The sequence below is a fragment of the Vulpes vulpes genome, chromosome 2, assembly GCF_048418805.1.
Source record: "Vulpes vulpes isolate BD-2025 chromosome 2, VulVul3, whole genome shotgun sequence".
NCBI classification, from domain to species: domain Eukaryota; kingdom Metazoa; phylum Chordata; class Mammalia; order Carnivora; family Canidae; genus Vulpes; species Vulpes vulpes.
The window spans coordinates 15,157,945-15,176,288 of NC_132781.1; the positions used below are offsets into that span (position 1 = coordinate 15,157,945).

Genomic DNA, 18,344 nt, shown 5'->3' on the forward strand with positions numbered 1-18,344 from the left:
TTTCTCCCCCTCGCCCCACAGCACTGCTATTCCTCCGTTCTGCTACATCAGAGCTGGGCAGGTATTAGGCTTGCTGACTAGGCAACTCAGATTCTAATTTACAGATGAGGACACAAACTCTCAGACATATTCCCATCCTATTAATATCGCCCAGGAAAGCGGCAACTGCCCTTGTGGGGAAGGAATTATCTGGGGAAAAAGAGAATTTGACAGTTAAGCTTCTATAAGGACTTTGTTACCCCAGCTAGTTAAGACTAATATTACTGCCACCGTTGTCACTAGACTTAACCTGGGTTTGGTTGTTAGGACCATATCCTCCCCTGGCCACAACAGTGCACCTGAAGCAATTCTTTCCTGGGCAGAGTTGGGAAGAAGGGTCGGGCACTGGGCAGGAGGCATCAAGGACAGTGACAAGTTATCCAAAGATCAGTGATGGCAGGTTCTAGGTCTTTCTGGAGCCTTTCATGTCCACTGGCCAAGCCACAGCAGATGGACACGAGGGATGCAGTTTCTCTTGGGCCCCCTCAATCCTGGCAGCAGGGACCTCCTGTCTCCGCGAGGGTGTGGTGTGGTGGTGATGACTTAGGTGAGGAGGAGGTCTGATGCTACCAGACTTGAGGAGAGACTCAGAAGGAAGATTAAATGACCCAGGGACTCCTCAAATGCCTACAGGAAAAGAGGAGCCTGCCATATAAGTGACCCATTCTACTTTTCCTTCTAAAAGGGCCAGAAGGATATTTTGCTTAAGTGACCTCTTCTTAAGGCACCAGTGTCTCTTCATGCTGTCTGCTCTAGGGGTTAAAAGCGATTGAGAGATAGCAGAGGCTTCATGGAAGAAGGTACCATTCTCTAGCAACACAAAGGCATTTTTCTCCCAAAGTAAAATGTTCTAGATCTCCATAGCCCTGAAGATTTGCCAGTATCAAGCGGAGTTCTATGCTATGGGAGCCATCCCCAAAGCATGGCCCTCAAAGTCCTCAGGGAGAGACACATTTGGGTACATATGCCCCAGGATGGCCTACATTGCTTTGGCCAGATTTTTGGAAAAGAGACATCTTGCTCGTCACCCTCTCTCTCTCTCCTCACCTGCTGCTGCGTTTTGCCCTTGCTCTTGCATAGTAAGCTTCATAAGATTTCGGTTTCAGCTCCAGGGCCTTAGTAGCAAATTCCTCCGCCATTCCAAAATCCTGTCATTACAATAGGTGTGCAAATGAGTCATTGAAGAGATATGAAAAATAGACAGTTTGGGAATAAAACAGATTATATGTACATTTCTTTGACATTTATGGATGGAACACATGGGGTTCCTGACATGCCTGGCATGGCTCTAGCCATGTGGCCTAGGCTAGAAGCTCCTTTTGCCTTTGCCCTGTGTGGCCTGCAACAACTCCCGGGAATTTACCTGCCCAGAAGCATTAAAATACTTTTCATTTGCCTTCCTCTGCTTTTCTAATGAAATTCCTTCTAGCCCAGAAGCCAAATGTTAACCCAATGAGGCTCCTGAAGTTAGAAACCTGAACTCGTTACACGTTATGTGTGTGAGGCAAACATGGGGGCCTCATCCTATCCCCCAGCTTCCTGTCACGCCCTCTAGGGGGTGAGTGAGATCCAGCAGGATGAGGTTTGTGGAAGGGAGAACTGCACTGACCATGGAGACTTAACTAGATGGGGTAGGGGTGCCACACAGACTTGGGTTCAGTCCTCTGGTCGACCCCACAACCCCTCAGAGGGGGTGGCGTGTTTTTGCATCCATAGCTACTTCACAGACAGGATGAAATGTGAGAACACCTTTGAAAGACCCAACACCGTTGCTGGCACATAGCAGATGCTTAGTAAATGGTAGTTTCCCTTCTATTTCACAGGGGTTTCTCTGGTCTTTTCCTCATAACTGGTTCCTTACTTAGGAAGCATTTAAAACAACAAAAATAAACTAAGAGAGGGCCCTGGCTGTGACTAGGGTTTGTGCTGTCACTTCATCCCTTGATCACTGAGGCTCCCTCAAGGAGCATATTCTCATCTGTCCTCATCTGAGAACCCTGGGAACGGGGGTTCTGGGGAACAAAGCCAGAGTTGTAAAGGTACTCTTCCATACTAAGCTAAAAGGAGAGTTCTTTCTCTTCTTTCAATGTCAAAGCCTTAGGACAGCACAGTAACTTCTGGTGACATGCATGGCTCCTGAGGCAGAATGAAGGCCTGGGGCATAGGTAGAAGTTAACAAGGAAAAGTGACAAGCTATCTCGGACGGAAGAAGATGGACCTCAGGTGCTTCGTACAGTATTGGTCATGGGAGGTGACTGATAACTGTTTCTGAGCAAGCGTGAAGCTAGCGAGGAAGTATTCCAACTTACGGAAGTCCTCTCCTATTGCTACTGTCTCCATTCTTATCTTTTTTCTTTGGACAATCATCATTTTTGGCAAGATTAGAATGCTTTTAAGAAGTAGATTATTTGTTTAGGCAAAAAAGAAGGCGGCAGGCTAGTAGCGGCTCCTGAGCACTGTCTCATTCTCACTGGCTAGTGCCTTGCGGGGGGCATGGGTACCACTGGTCTGGTTCTGTTTCACAGAAGAGCCTCAGTGCCTTCCTTGGGGCATCCCCTTCCCAACAGAAACTGCTACCCTGTCCCCACTCTCCTTAGCACCCTGGGCAACTCTGCCTCTTTGGGCCATAACTCTGTTCTCTGAGACATGCATGTTGACACGAGGGCTCTTCTGATTGCCAGGGTTTAGCTGGAGGAGATGAAGGTTGTACACACAAACAACCTCTCTCTGGAACTGACAGCAGGCCTCTTGCCCCTGCAGCTGAAATCTCACTTCTGCACAGCTGAGCTCCCTATTCATTGGCATTCTTTTTCAGGGTGGATTGTTTTTAGCTCCTGAGGAACTGTGAGACCTCAGGCAGGGGGTTATCAGAGGTTTCTGACACAATCTCAGCTCTTGCCAATCTCTGAGAGAGGGTTCTCGGCCTGGGAGTATCTGTGTGTCACGGAAGCAGTGGCTGAGGGCATCAGAGACTGTTTCTGCATGGCAGGTGAAAAGGACCAAGGACTACTTGGGAGGTAACAGAGGAGCAGGAAGAGTCCTACGGTTCCCTCCGTGACAGAAGAGCCAGGGCATGCTGGAGTACAAAGATGAGGAAAGGAGTGAAAAGTTCAATTAGATTAGCCTTTGAAATAAACCTTGAAGTCCATGGTCCTGAGCCGTCTTTCCAGCCCTTCCTTAAGTGACGATGGGCCTAACAGAAAGGAAGGGAGTGACTACAATTCATATCCAATTGCAGCTGGAATTCGAGTGACCACTGCTTCCACATTTTCCCAAAGACTGGAAAACTGACTTGGGGATAGGAGACGATGATGATGGTATTTCAATCACTTTTGGTGGGAACTAAAAATTCAGAAAGCTCCAAAAGTGCCCATAGCATTAACTTTTTTATAGTTTAAGATACGGAGCATACTCAGACTTGATTTCTTTCAAATTGCAAATGTCAGTGCTCTGTGAAGGACAACCAAGTTCCAAATGGGGCAGAGAACGATTTCAGGGGCCTGGTAAGAGCCAGTGAGTGATGTGGACTGTCAGCTTCCAGGGCTGTAGAAAGCAGCTGGGAGGAGAGGGACTTACGTTCATTTTCCTGCGACATCGAGAGAGGTTGAGGAGGAGAGACACCTTTAGTTCCCGGAAGGTTTTCAAGTCCTCACCAAACCCTTCTCGGGGGAATTTCTTCAGAGCATACTGGTAGCGCTGGGCAGCCTCCTTTACTTTACCTTTCTAATGGGAGTACAAGATGGCAAAACACACAGTTGGTCTGCTGAGCAACTGAGGAGGTCCGGCCCCCACTCCCTTCCTCCTCTCTGCAGTGATGATTAAGTTCACCCTCCCAAACACCAGGCTGGGGATGAGGTCTGGCCCCGGCGGTGAGAGCAGAGGGTCCAGTCTTTTCAACAGGAAATTCACCTGGCAGGAAGGGCAAGGTTGAAGAGGATACCCCAAGACACAAGCCAGAGAACCAACACCTGGAACCTCAGGCTTCCTGACTGGATTCCCAAGAGACCGATCTTGCTCATTTCAAAGGAGCTTTTTCTTGACCCTACATCCCTGGGACACATATCATTTCCTAGTCCCAACCACTAGAGAGTTATTACTACTTCTTTACTTTTGGCTTGCCTGGAATACTTCCTGTCCTTGCCAGTCCTGTACAACAGGTCATTCTCTTCCTCACAAAGGAGGTGGGAGCTAAAACAGTCTAGCCGTTGCTTCCTGAATCTCAATGCATAAAATTGTATGTCAGTGTTCCCCTGCTTTTAGAAAAGGCTGGGGATAGGGTGGTAGTAGAGGAGTTTAGAATTTGTGATCTATGTAGGAGGGATTTTCCAAGATGCAGTAAGTCTATGATCAACTTAGGGACCTGGTAACAGGGGCCTTGAATTTTCCTCACATTTTGTATCTGAAAATCTATCAGCTAATACATACATACATACATACACACAAAAAAATAAAGGAAAATCTAGAAGCTGAACTCAGAATAATGCAGGAGGCATCTCCCATTCATTCCACTGATCTTAATCTGCTCCATTTCTTCTGTATAGCTGTAACTCCACCAAGGATCCTGATCTTTTGATTATGTCTTCAGCACCTTTCATTAAGGAGGGATCTCGAGTACGCCAAGGTAGAATTCTGGGTGGGAACAGCAGTAGTTGGGCCTCTTCTCCTTAGGAGGTAGGACTCCTTTTCTTGGAATATCAGAGGTTATATTATGACCAGGGCTTAGATTCCTGAGAGCAATGCTATCCCCAAGTCCATAAATGTAACACCCAGAGTAACGACTTCTTGGAAGTCATGTGAAATACTGGTTGGGTCAGGACTCCAGTTTCCTTGGAGTCCAGGAGTCCTAGATTACCATGACTTTCATCCTCAGAAAACACAACTCTGCTCCCAGGAACTCTGTATGTTTCTTACATAATAATGCGCTTCTTGATCATTTCCCATCTTTGGGCCTGGGAAATATCTCAGTGAGGTTGGATTTATATTTACCTTCAGGAGAAGATGCTGATAATCTTAACCAGACAACCGTGACATGTTCTTTTTTTTTTTTTTTTTTTTAAGTTTTATTTATTTAAGTAATCTCTACACCTACCGTGGGGCTCAAACTCACAACAAGAATCACATGTTCTTCTGACTGAGGCAGCCAGGTGCCCTGACCTGTAATGTTCTTTTGGGACTTCCTATAGGCCATGGGAGAGAGTCTGTGTTAGGGTTATAGGCCTTCAGCTAAAATTGGGAGCACAAAAAGACTCCATGCTTTTTTGTTGTGATTCAGTGAGTGACTTAAGCAAATCTTATAACTGCTATTTGTCTTGCTTTCCTTATCTTACTCAGGGATGTTAACAAGCTATTATTACTACAGACTTTTAAATCTATGTATAAATTAAATATGAAAGCAAAGATCAATGCCTCTTTCCCATGGACTAGAAATATCTCTACTACATAGTTTTACTTCACTTGTCCCATGAGTTTCCAGGTCCCACTTAGCGGATTCCATGCATGATTTATATAACTGCCTACTAGTGACCAGTTAAAATTAGGTCTTCAAGTTGATCAGCTACAGGCTTATATATAGGCCCTTCTGCTCTCCTGTTGGGAAATTAAAAACTCAGTGTCTTCGACTTATGAGCCCATCACTGAGGGGTAGCAGTCTCCCTTTGCCTTAGAGCCGAAGATGAGACTGTCAAGACTTTAGTAAATTCTACATGTAGAAAAGAGTCAGTGGCTGCTTTAAGGAAACTGTTTCTTCCTCCCCTCACCTTATAAAACATGTCCCCCTCTTCCATCAGCTTGCTCAACAGGATGATCATGATGTCTGGTTTGGAGGTGGCCATCGCCCATGTGGCTGGACCTGTAGTGTACAGGATGCATGATGGGTAAAAAACTCAGACAATGTAAGGGTGGCAGGAAGCTAGGTGAAAAAAACATCCTGGGGGATTTCTGCTGAGAGAACAACTTGCTCCACAACAATTTCCTCATCGTTTAGACCTGGGAGTATCTTAGGGACTCCCACTGCCAAGAAGCTGCGCTGGATTTCTATTCACCTTAAAATAAGAACGTCTGAACTGTCTGAGCTTGCACCACAAGAGGGCAGCAAAGCCTGCCAACGTGTTGTATTTGGGCAGGCCATGGCTTACTCTGGAGTTATTTTAAATGAGGTCATTAGGAGAAGGTTTACATTAAATGTTACCACAAGATCTAAAAAATCCAAAAAAGGCAACCTTGGGACTCATGATCCCTAGTTGTTTAGTCTCTTAATTTAAAAATATGTACTTTGTAGAAGGGGAATCATTAAAGATTCTACAGGCTCCCTTAATTGGGAGTAAGTATTGAATAGGCCTCCCTGGGATTTACTTTGAACCAGGAGCACAGTTCAAATGTCAAAAGATGTGAAACAAGCCAACAAGCCGACATTACTGAGGACTACTTTACCCACAAAGAGAAAGAAGAGGTTAAACTGATTAGTTTATAGACACCTGAATTATTTACCAACTAAGCTTTCCAGGGTTAGTTATCAAAAGTTCAAGTTATTCTCTACAACAGTCATTAAAAAAAATCTTCTTTTAAGGTGAAGTAAATTAAAAGATTAGAGGTGTAGGGAACTCATGCAGGCTAAATCAAAGAGGAGAAGGCAAAGCTGACCAAGCCATCAGACCACGCCTGATGCTGACAGCGGTGAAATATACCTCGTGGGCGACTCGGTAACGTCTGACAACCTTCAAAGAAAGGAGAAAACAAAAAGTTGTAGGAGAGGAAAAAAAAATGGATGAAGGTGAAAAAAAAAAAAAAGAAGGAAAAAGCAGCAGTGAGAGGCAGGCAGCAAAAAAGCCAGCATATCAGCCAACCCTTGTCTACGGGTCTGAGGGATGGGGGAGCAGGTGGGGCGGCAGCAGCAGGGACTGGAGAGTCTGAAGCACATACAGAGCAAGGGAAAGCAGAGGCTCACGGCAGTGCAGGGATCGAGGATGCTCACAGGGCGGGGCTGGCACACAGGCATTAGCACTAAGATGTGCTTGAGGTCAGAGCAGCCTCCTGGCTGAGGCCCCTAAGGGCATGGCAGAGAACCATGTGAGTCTGGACACAGAGTGGTGTAGACCGTGGCTCAGATGGTGCTTTCTCTGGGCCAAGAGCCTTTCTGTTCACTTGACAACAACTGGGCCAGGACAGAGGGGAAACTATACACACTCACACCAAACACCCAGGGCAGCCAGACCACTGGGCCACTCTGGCCCCCGGGCACAGATGGCCAGCACCTTCTTCCTTTCTCCTACCTATCTTGGCTCCTTTCTTCAGAAGAGTGACAACAACAGAAGTGTTCCGGCACCCCACTGCCCTATCCAAAGGGCGCATTCCGCTATAGTCAACATGTTCAATCATGGCCCCGTGATCCACCAAGAACTGGACCTAGAACATGGATCAAACAGAACAGTTAACACAAGTGCAGTGGCTCAGCAGAGCTCCACTGAGGGCTTTGGCTGCTGCCTGGGCTTTTTATTCAACTGCTGCTCTGAACCAGGCTGAGGAGCCATGGTATTTCAGGCCATACATGTATTCTTGGTCTTCAGTGGTGTTTTGAATATTCTTGTCCTCTAGCAAGTACAGGTCCACGAACTTTCTATCAGAAATCATCAACATGTTACTCTACCCTTAATCCCAGATGACATGGATGGAGAACCTTCCCTACCTATGCTATGCAAAGGCTTCTGTAAAGGCACTCACCACCTCGGCATCACCATAGAAAGCTGCCAGATCCAGGGGGGTGCGGCCGTTCTTGTCAGCATGGTCTGTAGCAGCTCCATTATCCACCAGAGAACGGACTACTGACAGATGACCCTTCAAGCAAGCCCAGCTGAGGGCTGTCAATCCTTCTTTGTCCATTAGAGCAATGGAGGCACCTATAAGAGCAAGTGTAACAGAGGGCTGAGGAAACATAGAACCCAGAACCACTCAGAGCAGGAGGCAAAGCTGGTGCTTAAGCTGTACACTCTGGCCAAAGCACAGCTTTTGTTTCTGGTATGTGAGTTATCTTTCAATAAAACTGTTTTTATTTTTATTTTTTAAAAAATATTTTATTTATTTATTCATGAGAAACACACACAGAGGGGCAGAAACAGAGGCAGAGGGAGAAGCAGGCACCATGCAGGGAGCCCAATGTGAGTGGGACTCAATCCCAGGACCCCAGGATCACGCCCTGGGTCGAAGGCAGACACCTAAACGCTGAGCCACCCAGGGATCCCAATAAAACTGTTTTTTAAAAAAATGATCCTATAAGCACTTGGTAGAAGAGAGCCTCATTGTTTTCACTGGATATTCTGGGCCCTCCACAATCTACCCCAAGCTTACTCTCCAGCTTAAGTTTCATTATGCCCCTCAGAGAATCCTCTACTTTGGCCAGCAGATAGGCTCACTGCCTCTGGACTCTTCCACAATATTCCTGTATCTTCACTTTTGTTCATGTTGGCTTCCATGTGGGCAATCTTTTCATTCCCCACAAACTGCCTCATTTCTACTCATTCTCTAGGAACCATTTCCAAATCCCCTATTTCCAGGAAGCTTCTCCTGGTTCACTGTTCACTTCATCTTGAATGTGCTTAACATATGACCTTATTTGGTTATTAATCATTTTTAATGTATCCTCCTTGCACAGAATTAATTCTCAGTGAATGTTTTCAGAACTCAGCAGAGTGACAACACTGTAAACTCCTGTAGAGATTCTCATAAAACAGGAGGAGCTCAGTACATGGTTATCATGGTTATCATTGGCCACTTTCTTTCTCCCTACACATGGGGGAGATGAACTCACAGGAAGAAACTGAGCCCCAGTCACAAGGAAATTCAGAGTTTAATTAAATTCACCAGGCTTCAATGATCCCATCCCTACTCTCTTAGCCTTTTTGGTATTCTATAACTGTTTTTCTTCAACATTTCTATTTTTATCTGTAAGGATCAAGCATACTTGATACACTGTTGTATAATTAGTCTAAAATTCAGTATACATTTGGTTCTTAGCCTAGACTGTAAGCTCTTGGATGGCAAAGAGCCTATCACTTCCTTGCTAGTTTGAAGAGTACCTAAGACAATTCTTTTCACACAGTTGACATGTCATACTAACTAAAGTAGGATCAACTTACTGTGTTCAGAACACTTTCCAGGCTGCCTTCCCAGCTAGACAGGATTCAGATGTCAGATCAAGCTTAGGATGTGCCATAGCTAGGCTCAGGATCCACTCAGCAGTTATCTGGCCTATTATCTTTTTACTCCCAGAGGTCAGACAACCAGACTTTGTGGCTTCCCACAGCAAGATGAAGGGCTGGAAGGTACCATACCTCTAACTCTGATGACAGCTGTTTATGTACTGGGTTCCCTTTTCATAATGGTATAGTTTGCAATTAAAACATTGACTCTAACACAGAATGAATTTGAATGTGGTACAGAATCTAAGGAGTTTTCTTAGATGGAACATCTATAAATTTCCTGGACAGACTCCAAAGGTGGAAGAAGCAGGATAAGAAGGTTCTGGATGTATATTACAGATAAGCTGATTTTTCAGAGATAAGGAAAGCTGGAACCTAAGAAATAGGAGATACATATGAAATAAACCCATATATTCAATATGGGTCCAAAATTCAGTAAGTAATCTTCCCCTTCTCTCTTTTCTTCCCCTTGGAGTTAATGTAATCACACTTCTTCCAAACATCCATTTTAAAACTTTGAAGTGATCTGGGGCCCCTGGGTGGCTCAGCTGGTTAAGTGTCTACCTTTGGCTCAGGTCATAATCTCAGGGTCCTGGGATCGAGCCCCCAATAGAGCCCACGTCAGGCTCTCCACTTGCCGGGGAGAGTCTGCTTCTCCCTTTCCTTCTGCCCTTCCTCAACATGTGTTCTCTCTCTCTCTCTCTCTCTCAAATAGATCAATAAAATCTTTTAAAAAACTAAAACTCTGGAGTGATCTATAACTCAACGATTACTATTTCCTACGTGTAATTACTCTGTAATCAAAATAGTTTTTGTTCTTGGCCCTTCTGTTCTATTCTAACAGCTAGTGCACCTGGATTAGAGCATCATTACTTCTCATCTATTCTATTACAATGCTTCCTAATTGATCCCCTGGTCCACTATAATTCCTCCATCAAATCTACTATTTGCACTGCTGCCAGAGAGATTTTTTTTAAAGCACATTTTTTATTCCCTTTTAAAAAATACTGAAAGGCTCCCCACTGCCTTCAGAATTAAATCCAAAACCTCATTTAATCTGTTCCTTTTCACTTTCTTCCTACCTACATTTCAAGTTTTACTTCCCAAAAGCAACTCATGTACTTTACCAGACAACTTGCTTATTTCCTCAAACCTGTTGTGTGCTGGTTCTCCTTCCTGACTTTTCATTTATGTTCGTTTCCCTAAATATGAAACTTTTTTCTTTTTGAAACTTTTTTCCTATTCACCTTTCAAAGTATGTCCTTTCCTAACTCCAATACCTTTATCAGAGCACTTAGGGTTCTCTGCTTTCCAGGTATTTATCTTTGTTTCATCTCTTCCTTGCCAGATACAGTGTCTTAGAGGGCACGGATTATAGTGTATTAGTTAAAAGGAAATCACTCACCGACATAGCACTAGTATTGTGTTCTGCAAATAATGTAAGCTAAATAAATGTTTGCAGAATTTGTTGATTTAGTGGAAGTCTCTGATTTAAGTGTGAATAAAGGAAATACTGAACATCCCTGACTTGTAATGGTTTGACTTAAAATTTTTCAGCTTTATGATGGTACAAAGGTGATAGGTATTTGGTAGAAAATGTACAGCAAATTTTGAGTTTGGACCCTTTCCCAGGCTAGTGATGTGTGGTACGATGCTCTCTCGTGATGCTGGCCAGCAATAGCGAGCTACAGCTCCCCATTAGCCACAAAACAACAAAGGTAAACAACAGATAAAGCCATTATGTGCTGTACAACCATTCTGTTTTTCACTTTCAGTACAGTGTTCAATAAACTACCTGAGATATTCAACACTAGTATAGAGTAAGCTTTGTGTTAGATGATTTTGTCCAACTGTATGCTGATGTAAGTGTTGTAAACACATTTAAACACATTTAGGGTAAGCAAAGCTAAGCTATAGAAATACCACGTTCCATAGGCTAGATGTATTTTTTTAAGATTTTATTTATTTATTCATGAGAGACAGAGAGAGAGAGGCAGAGACACAGGCAGATGGAGAAGCAGGCTCCATGCAGGGAGCCCAATGTGGGACTTGATCCCAGGACCCCAGGATCACGCCCTGAGCCGAAAGTAGAGCTTAACCGCTGAGCCACCCAGGCATCCCCAGGCTAGGTGTATTAAATGTATTTCAACTTAAGATATTTTCAACTTATGATTTTTTAAACTTGGGTTTATCAGGACATAAGCCCATCATAAGCAATGGTAAGGGAGAACAAATCTCTGATATCTGTGTCTGATAAGCTTCCACTGGCATGTGGCAGACTCCGTGCAGTGATCTCAAGGTTATCAGTAGCTGAAGAGGTCCTGCCTTTTCCAGTAGACTTAGGTTGTTCTGGGACATTTATTCCTGCCACATCTTAACCTGAGAATCAAGGTACACTCTCTATCCTCCTCCAACCCCCTCTTGGCAGAAGTAAGGATAGATATCATAAAACCAGATTTGTTTGTTGGCTGGAGTGGAGTCATTAGGCTGGTCACAATTATACTATCTCCTGCTTCCTATAAATGCTCAAAGTCCACTAGATGGTACTGTAGAGTCATCAGTGACATGAGTTTTCCTTCTCTAGAAGTCCTCCATCACTCACCCCTGTTTTGCATCAGTGAATGAAGTCAGAGCAATCAAAAGGAGCCTGAAATGCTTTTGAAGGTGGTGTGACCACAATCTCCTTTAATTCATTTCCCATTCACTAGGGTATGTGAATGTTGGTTAATGTCAAAAGCAATTTATTACAACAAGAAGATAATATAATATTCTGAATTCTCAAACAGGGTCCCACTGTTGGCAACTGTCTTAACCTCTGTTTGTCTCCTTTAGATACAAGAAAAATATTAGTTGTTCAGGCTTACAAAAGGATTGATAAAGAAAAAGCATAGTCCTTGGAAGATGAATGTCTATTGAGTATATATTAAAAATCAAAGTTTAGAGATTACAAATTTGAATTAGAAAATTCAGAAGATGTTAATTTGACTAGAATACCAAAAATCCCTCAAACCATAAGGAAACAAAAAGTATCAGAGTGAAGGGTCCCACTGTATATAAGAGGAGAGGAGATGGACTTTCACATTTTAGCCAACTAGGTTAATAATACATATTCTTTTTTCTAAAGATTTACTTATTTTGAGAGAGAGAACACGTGTGAGCGCATGCATGAGCAGGGTGGAGGGCAGAGGGAGAGAGACTCACATAGACAACTTGGTGAGCATGGAGCCAGATGCAGGGCTGGATCCTAGGATCCTGAGATCATGCCCTGAGCCAAAACCAAGAGTCCCGATGCTCAACTGTCTGAGCCACCCAGGTGCCCCAATAATATCTATTAACATCTCTTAGAATCCATCACTGGAAATCATGAATTCCTTAGGTTATTATAGGCACTGACCATGCAGCTCCAGCATCCCAGGACTGACCTTGTGCAAGTAGAAAGTCCACAGTTCCTAGATGGCCTTCAGAGGCAGCCATCATCAGGGGAGTACGACCCTGCTTGTCTGCCATATTGACATCAGCTCCATGGGTGAGTAAAAGATCAACAATCTGCAAGTGTAGAGAAACAGGGACAAATGAGCCAGGAAGAGCTGTTGAGTAGCCACGTGCTTGTTGTTCCCTCCACTGAAGGATTTCCTCCTGCTGTACAGGCGAGTCATCTCTACATGTAAGTGTCTACTGCAAGAGTTCCTTAGTTCCTGCACAGTCCTAGTACCATGTTATTTGATCTCTGACTCTCCTAAGGATAGCCAAAATAAGAATTCAACTCTGAATGTTTGACTCAACCCCTAAATGAAAAAGAATTTAAGATACAAAAGGCCAAGATGTAGACTAAGCAATCCCATGATGGAAGCTCTAACACAAGTCACCACCTATGCCAGTGCCATTTTATTGACTTCTAGAGGTTTCAAGGCTGCCTGTTGTGAATACCTTTGACTGAAGTGAATACAATAAAATGCCTCTGTAACTCTTCTATACTGTTTGGCTTCTGGAGCCTTTCTTCTACACAAATACTTCCAAAGATTATCACCAATATGTTTTCTTTTCCATCCTAAGTGTATAAATTAGTGGAATTTATCTGGAATTCAAACATCTGGAAAGACTGCATAGCTAGAATTTACATACACCACATTTTCTTTTGGCAAGTCTGAGACACCTGCAAGACACCTGTTGGCAGGGGTCTTTTGGGATATGAATCTTTTAGAGAACATGTGGATACTGTGAAATGTGAGAAGCAGGTCACTCCATGACCAGGCAAAAGGTAGCTGGTCCTTCTATACAATATAGATCATGATGATGATCTTTTTTTAAATGATGATGATTTTGAATGTTAGGTTTCTGACATATTCTCAATGAACCAGAGTATTATTAACAAAGGCCCAAGTCCTCAAGCCCGGTGACTGCTGAGTAACCTGAACTTTGTGATTTTTTTTTTCCTCTCTGCTTCTGAAGTCCCTTCCTAGAACTTAGCCCTATCCGAAGAACTGGAAGTAGCTACCCTGCTTACCTGCCAGTGGCCCTGGCGAACAGTGCTGAACAGGGGCACTGCCCCACGGCGGTTTGGCTGGGCCACTGCTGCCCCCTGTTCCAAGAGCAGACGGCATACCTCCAGTTTGCCCCTTCCAGCTGCAGCTGTCAGTGCTGAGGGCAGAGAACACAGACTGAGAACAGGTGGGTCTTTCCCTCTCCAGCCCTCTGTGTGAGCATGGCAGTATATCTGTGTTAGATTAATGGAACTGCTACTTCACCTCCAAGAATGGTTATAAGCTACTTTTGTCACAAATGAAATTTTTAAAGAAAAATCATGAATAGAACCACATTTAAATGGGCTTACAATATATGGAGACAATTGTAGATAATAAATTTATTGAAAATCACCTTTGATTAAACTTACTTGGTTTCATTTTTCCTACCTAGACTGTCTTCCCTGCTTTTGACTTACCTCTTTTTTTGGCACCTCTTCTTAGCAACAAACTTCACATGGGTGTGTATGCATGGGTGAAATGTAGAGAGAAGGGCCTTTGCAGAGTAAGGTCTTTTTATTTTATTATTATTTTATTATTTTATTTATTTATTTGGCAGAGAGAGAGAGAGAGTGAGAGGGTACAAGCAGGAGGAGCTGCAGAGAAAGAGAGAGAAAGCAGGCTCTCCACTGAGCAGGGAGCCCGACATGGGGTTCCATCCCAGGACTCTGGGATCCTGACCTGACCTTATGTTTAACCAAATGGGACACCCACGTGCCCCAAGTAAGTAATTTTTAAAATTAGCTAGGAACCACTTCTGGCCAACCTCTACTCCTGGGCCCTTAAACCTAAAGAACCAAAGTCAAGAATAGCAGTCTCAGTTGGGCCAGTTTTCTTTTTTTCTTCATTAGTTGAGACAGAAGTTTCTAGTACATTTGCAGCCACTTTCATATGGAAGTCGGAGATGTTAAAGTTAATAGTCTTAAAGATGAGAAAAGAGGTGTGACAAAGGTTCTGATTATAAAATAATGGAGTCACAAATAATAAAAATAGCAATAGTGACTATAAGGGACACAGCAGGACGAAACTTAAACATTCTTTTTGTGCTACTGTCCACTCAGAGAGTAGATTCTCTGAGTGCCTATTTCATTCTCTGAGCCTGGTTCAATAGTAGCAAGAGGGATTTGGAGATAGATTTTCTATTAAGTTCATATTTGAACAAATATATATATTTCATTTGATCATGGCATCTCAAATGCATAGGTTCTGTGTTTTAAAGAATGGAGGAGGGTGGGGTGGATGGTAAACATGGTTACAAGGCAGCAGGAATTATGCTTTTAAAGAAAGAGGATGGGGCCTGGGTAGCTCAGTTGGTTAAGTGTCTGCCTTTGGCTTAGGTCATGATCCCAGGGTCCTGGGATAGAGTCCCATGTTGGGCTCAGCAGGAAGTTGCCTCTCCTTCTACCTCTGTGCTCTCTCTCTCTCCCTCTCTTGCTCTCTCTCAAATAGATAATTAAAATCTTTTTTTAAAAATTTAAAAAAATAAAAAAAGAGGATAGAGAACTTTTTTTTACCATGCTGACTTGGACAGCTGATGTGGTAGCCAGCAAGTCCTTCCTTGATCATGGCCACCTACTCCAATGGCAAATCAGAAAAAGATAGTATTTGGTAAGTGCAGATCATATTTCAGTTTGCAAATGTTGGTATCTAATCAAGAAAGCAACTGAAATTCAAATCAAATGGTCACTTGAAAATTTTTTTCATTTAAGTGCAACCAGTGGCATTTTGTCCTTGGGCTTAGTCAAATTCATCCACAACTGATTCATATGCAAAATCAAACTACCTGTAATTTCAACTAAGATAAACTTTTAAGTAACCTTTTCTTTCCTCAAGGATAAGAAGGGCTTATGAAAAAAATGTGACAGTTTTAGAAGATGTATTTACTCAAACTAGATGTATGTGTCTTGCCTTATGTGTAGTTTCAATTTTGGAGCTCTTAACACTGGCATTTCTGTCCTATTCCTAACAGGAGGGCAGAGGTTTATCTGAGGTGAGCATCATTTCCAAGCCTTCAATGAGTAAGTATAGGTATCGATGGGTATGATTATTAAGTTGACAAAGAAGTTTTGTGTCTTGTTCCTTACATCAAAGTGATCTTCTCTCTTAGCCAACTTCATACTTCTAATAGTTTAGGAAAAAAACCACTTTAATTCTTGGGTCAGAACACGAGAGTAGCTTAAGACATTGGTTAGAACTCATCATGTTGTACACCTTACATTTACACGTTATATGTAAATTAGATCCTAGGAAAGCTGGGAAAAAAAAAAGAACTTGACTGGGGTAGACACTCATTAGAAACCACCAGAATCATATTGTTGGTATATAAAACAAATAATTAGAAAAAATTCTAATTCTTACTCTCTGATTCCATTTAAAGTAGCTACGAGTTGATAGGGTTGCAGCAAACCTCCCTTTTAATGCCCTGTGTATGGTGGAGGGAGGGCAAATACATTCTTTTCATAAAAGAATTTGTAGCTTGTTGGAGAAAATACAAACAGTATTTCAGAATCAAGCCTTTCACACCAATGATGCCAGTTCACACAACACTGCTGAAAATTTACAACCAGTGCCCATCTTGAAAGCTAAAACTTATATTGTTCACTCTAATCTGGAGTTATACTGCTCTGGCTGGCCCATTTCAGCTCATTGGATAACACATTAATCTGAGAGGGAATGTTCCATTTGGCTTTTTTCTTTGTTGTATCATTTTTGTTGCTTAGGTTATGATGTAATTTGGTAGGAATCTCCAGCTGATGGCTGGACATGGTCATTAAAACAGCTGGCCAATTTCATCTCAGAACAACACAACTACATAAAATGGGATCTGTACTTTTCAAAATCCAAGAGCAAAAAACTGCTTTGGCTGGATTTTATGTAAGTCTTATCAAAAAGTGTTACAACTTTTTGAAAGAAAGAAGATTAAGGTAAAGTCAGTTCCATAAAGCAACAAACTGATTCTTAGAGCAAACACAGCAGTTTGGAGCCAAATCTCTTCCTGAGAGACCAGTTACAGAATTTGTTCCCTAGCTTGTCAGCAGCTGATGAGATTATCTGACATAAATGGTCCTTCTTCAAAGTGGAACATCTAAGGAGTCTGAATAGGCAGACAGGATGCAGCTCAGAGATGGGGAAACAGCCAGTCTGCTTGGATGGGATGGTAACACTCAACAGAATGCGGCAAAGCTAGTGGTTCTTGTGTGTATCTGTTTTCAATTGTGAAAGAGTATATATAGCACAGACTAGGTCATGCAAGACCAATGAGAGAGAGGTGGTTGGGGAGACATAAACTGATCACTGCTATCCAAAACACTAACTAAACATTTATTGAACTATTTATCAGACACTGTCTCTGCTCTCAAGGAACACAAGGTTGAGTCAGGATGATAGACAAATAAAAAATACATTACTATCTAGTGTATAAGTGGGATGGAGATAATAGGAAGAAGCGTCTGAGAAGGTCTTCAGAAAGAGATGTTCATCTGAGCTAGATACTAAAAGAGAAATAGAAGTCTCAAAGGCATGCAAGGACAAGGGGAGGCAGGCCGGGCACAGGGAGAACACTTACAAGGCACTGAGGTGGGAGACAGTATGTTTGTTGTTACTGGAGTTACTAGAGAAGCGGGGCAAAAGATAAGCCTAGAGATCACAACTGGTCTTCTTAGATTATACTAAATAACTTCATTAATAATACAGGTCATTAAAGGGTGGTAAGCAGGAAAGTGATACCAACAGATTGTGGCTCACTAAGTTCACTCTGGTGGAAGTCACAAGGGAGATGAATCATGAAAGGGTGACAAGATCAGCGAGCAGGCAGTTGCAATAACGTAGGCAAAAAATGATAAGGGCATGAGTTATGGGTATCTTGTTTATTTTGTGAACTCTTGCTTCTTTTGGGTCATAGGATGGTTCAGGCCCTCTAGAGTTGCTAGAAGCTTTTAATGCTGGTCCTGGTTTAAGCTTGTTAGACAAGGGAAAGAGGGCATGGTGAACAATCTTATCACCTTAATTGTTTTTCTTCTGTACTGTTCCATGAGAAGTCTGTAAAAACCCTGTGGGATGGGAGGGGGCCAGCCAGATGGTGGTGGCTGGATGTAGGCAGATGCTATCAGGAAGGATAAAGAGGCTGAAAAAGAAGGACAAAGGCAACCAGTATATTCTAGTGACCTGCTTTTAGAAAATCTGCTCTGTAAAAACTCAATTATTATCTTACTATATGCTAAGATAAATTTCATTGATTCTAAGATGTACTTTTTTCCCTTCACATTTTAACATCTCTAAAACTGGGATGCATCTTGTGATTGCTGTGATAATAAAGAACTGTGTCAGTTTAATAGGCCGAGGCTTTCTTTTTTTGTAGTGGCACATAAAAAAATAATGGCTATATAGTTTCCTATAGTTAATGGTGTTTTAGATTTGATACAGTAAATGATACAGATTGTTGGGGACATCACAACCATTGGATTTTGTTGTTTAGACCAGGGCTGTAGGTATAAGACCCAACCAATGGCTAGAGGTCACACACCTTCATTCTCTAATAAGGGGGACATGTGTAAGATTCTACCATTGGAGAAAACATCACAATTCAATGGGTTAT

At 42.7% G+C, this 18,344-nt stretch overlaps 1 protein-coding gene across 20 annotated transcripts in view; it reads right to left on the reverse strand.

Moving 5' to 3' along the window:
• The window catches only part of TANC2 (tetratricopeptide repeat, ankyrin repeat and coiled-coil containing 2), a 478,177-nt gene that overhangs the window by 8,147 nt on the left and 451,686 nt on the right, over positions 1-18,344 (reverse strand). For 12 of the 20 annotated variants that reach the window (XM_072746843.1, XM_072746841.1, XM_025999545.2 and 9 more), the window contains 8 exons: positions 13,735-13,868; positions 12,653-12,776; positions 7,756-7,931; positions 7,308-7,440; positions 6,723-6,752; positions 5,796-5,887; positions 3,616-3,762; positions 1,087-1,187 (listed from right to left, as the gene is read on the reverse strand). In XM_072746843.1, the coding sequence (XP_072602944.1) occupies positions 1,087-1,187; positions 3,616-3,762; positions 5,796-5,887; positions 6,723-6,752; positions 7,308-7,440; positions 7,756-7,931; positions 12,653-12,776; positions 13,735-13,868 (937 nt within the window). The remainder of the gene's footprint in view (positions 1-1,086; positions 1,188-3,615; positions 3,763-5,795; positions 5,888-6,722; positions 6,753-7,307; positions 7,441-7,755; positions 7,932-12,652; positions 12,777-13,734; positions 13,869-18,344) is intronic. The other 8 variants (XM_025999546.2, XM_072746845.1, XM_072746844.1 and 5 more) reach the window with 1 other exon arrangement.